At 45.3% G+C, this 3116-nt stretch overlaps 1 protein-coding gene across 1 annotated transcript; it reads left to right on the top strand.

Moving 5' to 3' along the window:
* Positions 1-297: 297 nt before the first annotated feature.
* Positions 298-2856, top strand: DFL1 (Auxin-responsive GH3 family protein). Its single transcript, XM_088128333.1, has 3 exons — positions 298-762; positions 938-1845; positions 2029-2856. The coding sequence occupies exons 1-3, from the start codon at positions 425-427 to the stop codon at positions 2613-2615; spliced, it is 1833 nt and encodes a 610-aa protein (XP_087984459.1). The 5' UTR covers positions 298-424; the 3' UTR covers positions 2616-2856.
* Positions 2857-3116: the final 260 nt, after the last annotated feature.

The following is a 3116-nucleotide window of genomic DNA, read 5'->3' as shown; positions in this document are numbered from 1 at the left end:
GTTGTAGGAGATCGAACTAACAATCTCTTAATTAGAAATATATATCAATTACGGTTGAGTTATCTATATCAATTAGAAATATATATCGATTCAAAAAGTAACACAATATACGTATATTTTCAAAACTTTCAAATTTTTATTCACCAAAAAGGTGGGTACTGCCCGATAAACAAAGTCAGATAAATGCTTGGTATCGTGGTGGATGATGAATGGTTTTCCAGACGTGGGCTTTCATGTAATGCTTGTTTGCTTTCTAACTCACAGCTGCGCCCTTTCTGTGTCTATAAATACCCATTTTCTTGGCTTCTTTTTCCCCCACGCAGAATCCCATCTTCTCCCTTTTCCAACAAACTCTCTCTCTCTCTTCACAAGAAAGAGAAAAATACAACCAACCCATAAAAACAAACCCAAGAAAAAGAAAAAAATGCCTGAAGCCCCAAAGAGGCGTGTGAACGCCAAGGTTGAAGAAGAAGCTCAGAAGGAGGTGCTGGAGAAAAACAAGGCCACTATCCAATTCATCGAAGACGTCACGGCCAACGCCGACCAAGTCCAGCGCTGCGTCCTCACCGAAATCCTCTCCCGCAACGCCTCCGCCGAGTACTTGACCCGCCACGGCCTCCGCCCCAACTCCTCCCCAGAGACATTCAAAAAAACTATCCCTATCATCTCCTACGACCACATCCACCCTGACATCACCCGCATCGCCAATGGCGACTCCTCCCCCATCCTCTGCTCCTCCCCCATCTCCGAGTTCTTAACCAGGTTCATCTCCAATTCATTTAACTGTTATCAATATCCATGAGATTTTATCTCAAAATCAATTGACAATAAGATGAAGCGTTAAATTATTTAAATCTTGTTCGGTCTCTTGGACTTGGGATGGATTCAGCATCTGAGTCACTCTAAACTTTTCTTTTTTGTTTGTTTGCTTGTGTAGTTCTGGGACTTCCGGTGGCGAGAGGAAGCTGATGCCGACGATCGAGGAGGAGCTGGAGAGGCGCTCGCTGTTGTACAGCTTGCTAATGCCGGTGATGAGCCAGTTCGTTCCAGGGCTGGAAAAGGGCAAAGGAATGTACTTTTTGTTCATAAAAGCCGAGTCCCGAACCCCGGGCGGGCTCGTGGCGCGCCCCGTCTTGACCAGCTACTACAAAAGCTCCCACTTTAAGGACCGTCCTTACGATCCCTACACCAATTACACCAGCCCCAACGAGGCCATTCTCTGCCCTGACTCCTACCAAAGCATGTACGCCCAATTGCTGTGCGGCCTCCGCCAGCGCGCCGAAGTCCTCCGCGTCGGTGCCGTCTTCGCCTCCGGCTTCATCCGCGCCATCCGCTTCCTAGAAAAGCACTGGCAGCTTCTATGCCACGACATCCGGACCGGGACGTTGAATGCACAGATCACGGATCAGGCCGTGCGCGAAGCAGTGATGTCACTCCTGCATAGGCCGGAGCCAGAGCTGGCTGAGTTGATTGAAGGGGAGTGCAAGAAGAGCTCGTGGGCAGGAATTATTAGGAGGCTGTGGCCGAACACCAAATATGTTGATGTGATTGTTACGGGGACAATGTCGCAGTACATTGGGACGCTTGATTATTATAGTAATGGGCTGCCTTTGGTTTGTACCATGTATGCTTCTTCCGAGTGCTATTTTGGCGTCAATCTTAACCCTTTGTGTAAACCAAGTGAAGTTGCTTACACTCTCATCCCTTCCATGGCCTACTTCGAGTTCCTTCCCGTCCAAAGAAATAATAACGCCAATCCCGACTCTACCGATGAGCACGACCTCGTCGATCTTACCGACGTCAAGCTTGGGAAAGAATACGAGCTCGTTGTCACCACTTATGCTGGTAATCCGTTCTCTCTTGCTCTTGAATTATAAAGAGATTGCTCCATTAATTTATCTTAGATTAAAAAATGTAGTACCCAGCTCATGAAGTTAAATTTTTGGGTTTGATTGTAGTGGTTTATTCCTCTTTGGCAAAAGGATAAATAAGATTTTAGATTTTGAAAGTTTTCTTTCTGATCGACAGGATTGTATCGCTACCGAGTGGGCGATATTCTGAGAGTGGCGGGATTCAAGAACAAAGCTCCACAATTCAACTTCATCTGCCGGAAAAACGTGGTTCTAAGCATAGATTCCGACAAGACCGACGAAGTGGAGCTTCAGAACGCGGTGAAGAACTCCGTGAACCACTTGGTGCCGTTCGACGCGACTTTAGCGGAGTACACAAGCTATGCCAACACCTCGACAATTCCAGGGCACTACGTGCTATATTGGGAGGTAAACCAGAAGGGGACGACACCTGTGCCCCCATCAGTGTTCGAAGATTGTTGTCTTACGATCGAGGAGTCGCTGAACAGCGTGTACCGACAAGGGCGGGTATCGGACAAGTCGATCGGGCCGCTGGAGATCAAGGTGGTGGAATGTGGTACGTTTGATAAGCTGATGGACTACGCCATCAGCATGGGAGCTTCAATAAACCAGTACAAGACGCCACGCTGTGTGAAGTATGAACCCATTGTGGAGCTTTTGGACTCGAGAGTGGTTGCCACTTATTTCAGCCCTAAATGCCCCAAGTGGGTCGCTGGCCATAAGCAATGGTGCCAACAGGATTAAATTCAACCTTCAAAACCTTAAACCTTAATTAAATTAGCAGATTTTTATGTGGTTTTTTTTTTTTTGGTTCCATGGTAGCTGCATGCTGTCTTTTTTTCCCTTAATTTCTTGCAAGAGAATAATGTACTTGTATGTTCTTGTGATGATCATGATATGTTAGAAGAATTAGGCAAATCATCTTTCTTGTTAGCTTCTTTTTTCTTTCCCCCATTTCTAATTTGGATATAGATCCTTCTCATGAGTAAGCCCATGTAAAAAAAAAGAAAAATGAAAAAAAAGGAAATTTCTGTTCAAAATCTCTCTCTCTTCCATGGATATTGCAATGATGATCATGTTTCCGAGGGAATTCTGGGTTCATAACTCATAATTCAAGCCAGAAATTCTGCCCACTGAACTCTCATGGGCTTTTGTTAAATTGAGAATAACAAGAAAGGTGAAGCCTTTATAAAAAGCATACTAACTTTTCCCTAAGCAAAGAGTCTTATGGGCAAATGGATTAGT

The sequence above is a fragment of the Momordica charantia genome, assembly GCF_013281855.1.
Source record: "Momordica charantia cultivar OHB3-1 chromosome 10 unlocalized genomic scaffold, Mcharantia_2.0 BLBB01000010.1, whole genome shotgun sequence".
NCBI classification, from domain to species: Eukaryota; Viridiplantae; Streptophyta; class Magnoliopsida; order Cucurbitales; family Cucurbitaceae; genus Momordica; species Momordica charantia.
This window is presented reverse-complemented; position numbering and strand designations above follow the sequence as displayed.

What these genes read in the sequence shown, in the direction of transcription:
- DFL1 (XM_088128333.1), top strand. Translation starts at nt 425, where the DNA reads ATGCCTGAAGCCCCAAAGAGGCGTGTGAACGCCAAGGTTGAAGAAGAA. An exon ending in ATCTCCGAGTTCTTAACCAG is followed by an intron (nt 763 to 937) that starts GTTCATCTCCAA and finishes TTGCTTGTGTAG; the next exon opens with TTCTGGGACTTCCGGTGGCG. An exon ending in CGTTGTCACCACTTATGCTG is followed by an intron (nt 1,846 to 2,028) that starts GTAATCCGTTCT and finishes TCTGATCGACAG; the next exon opens with GATTGTATCGCTACCGAGTG.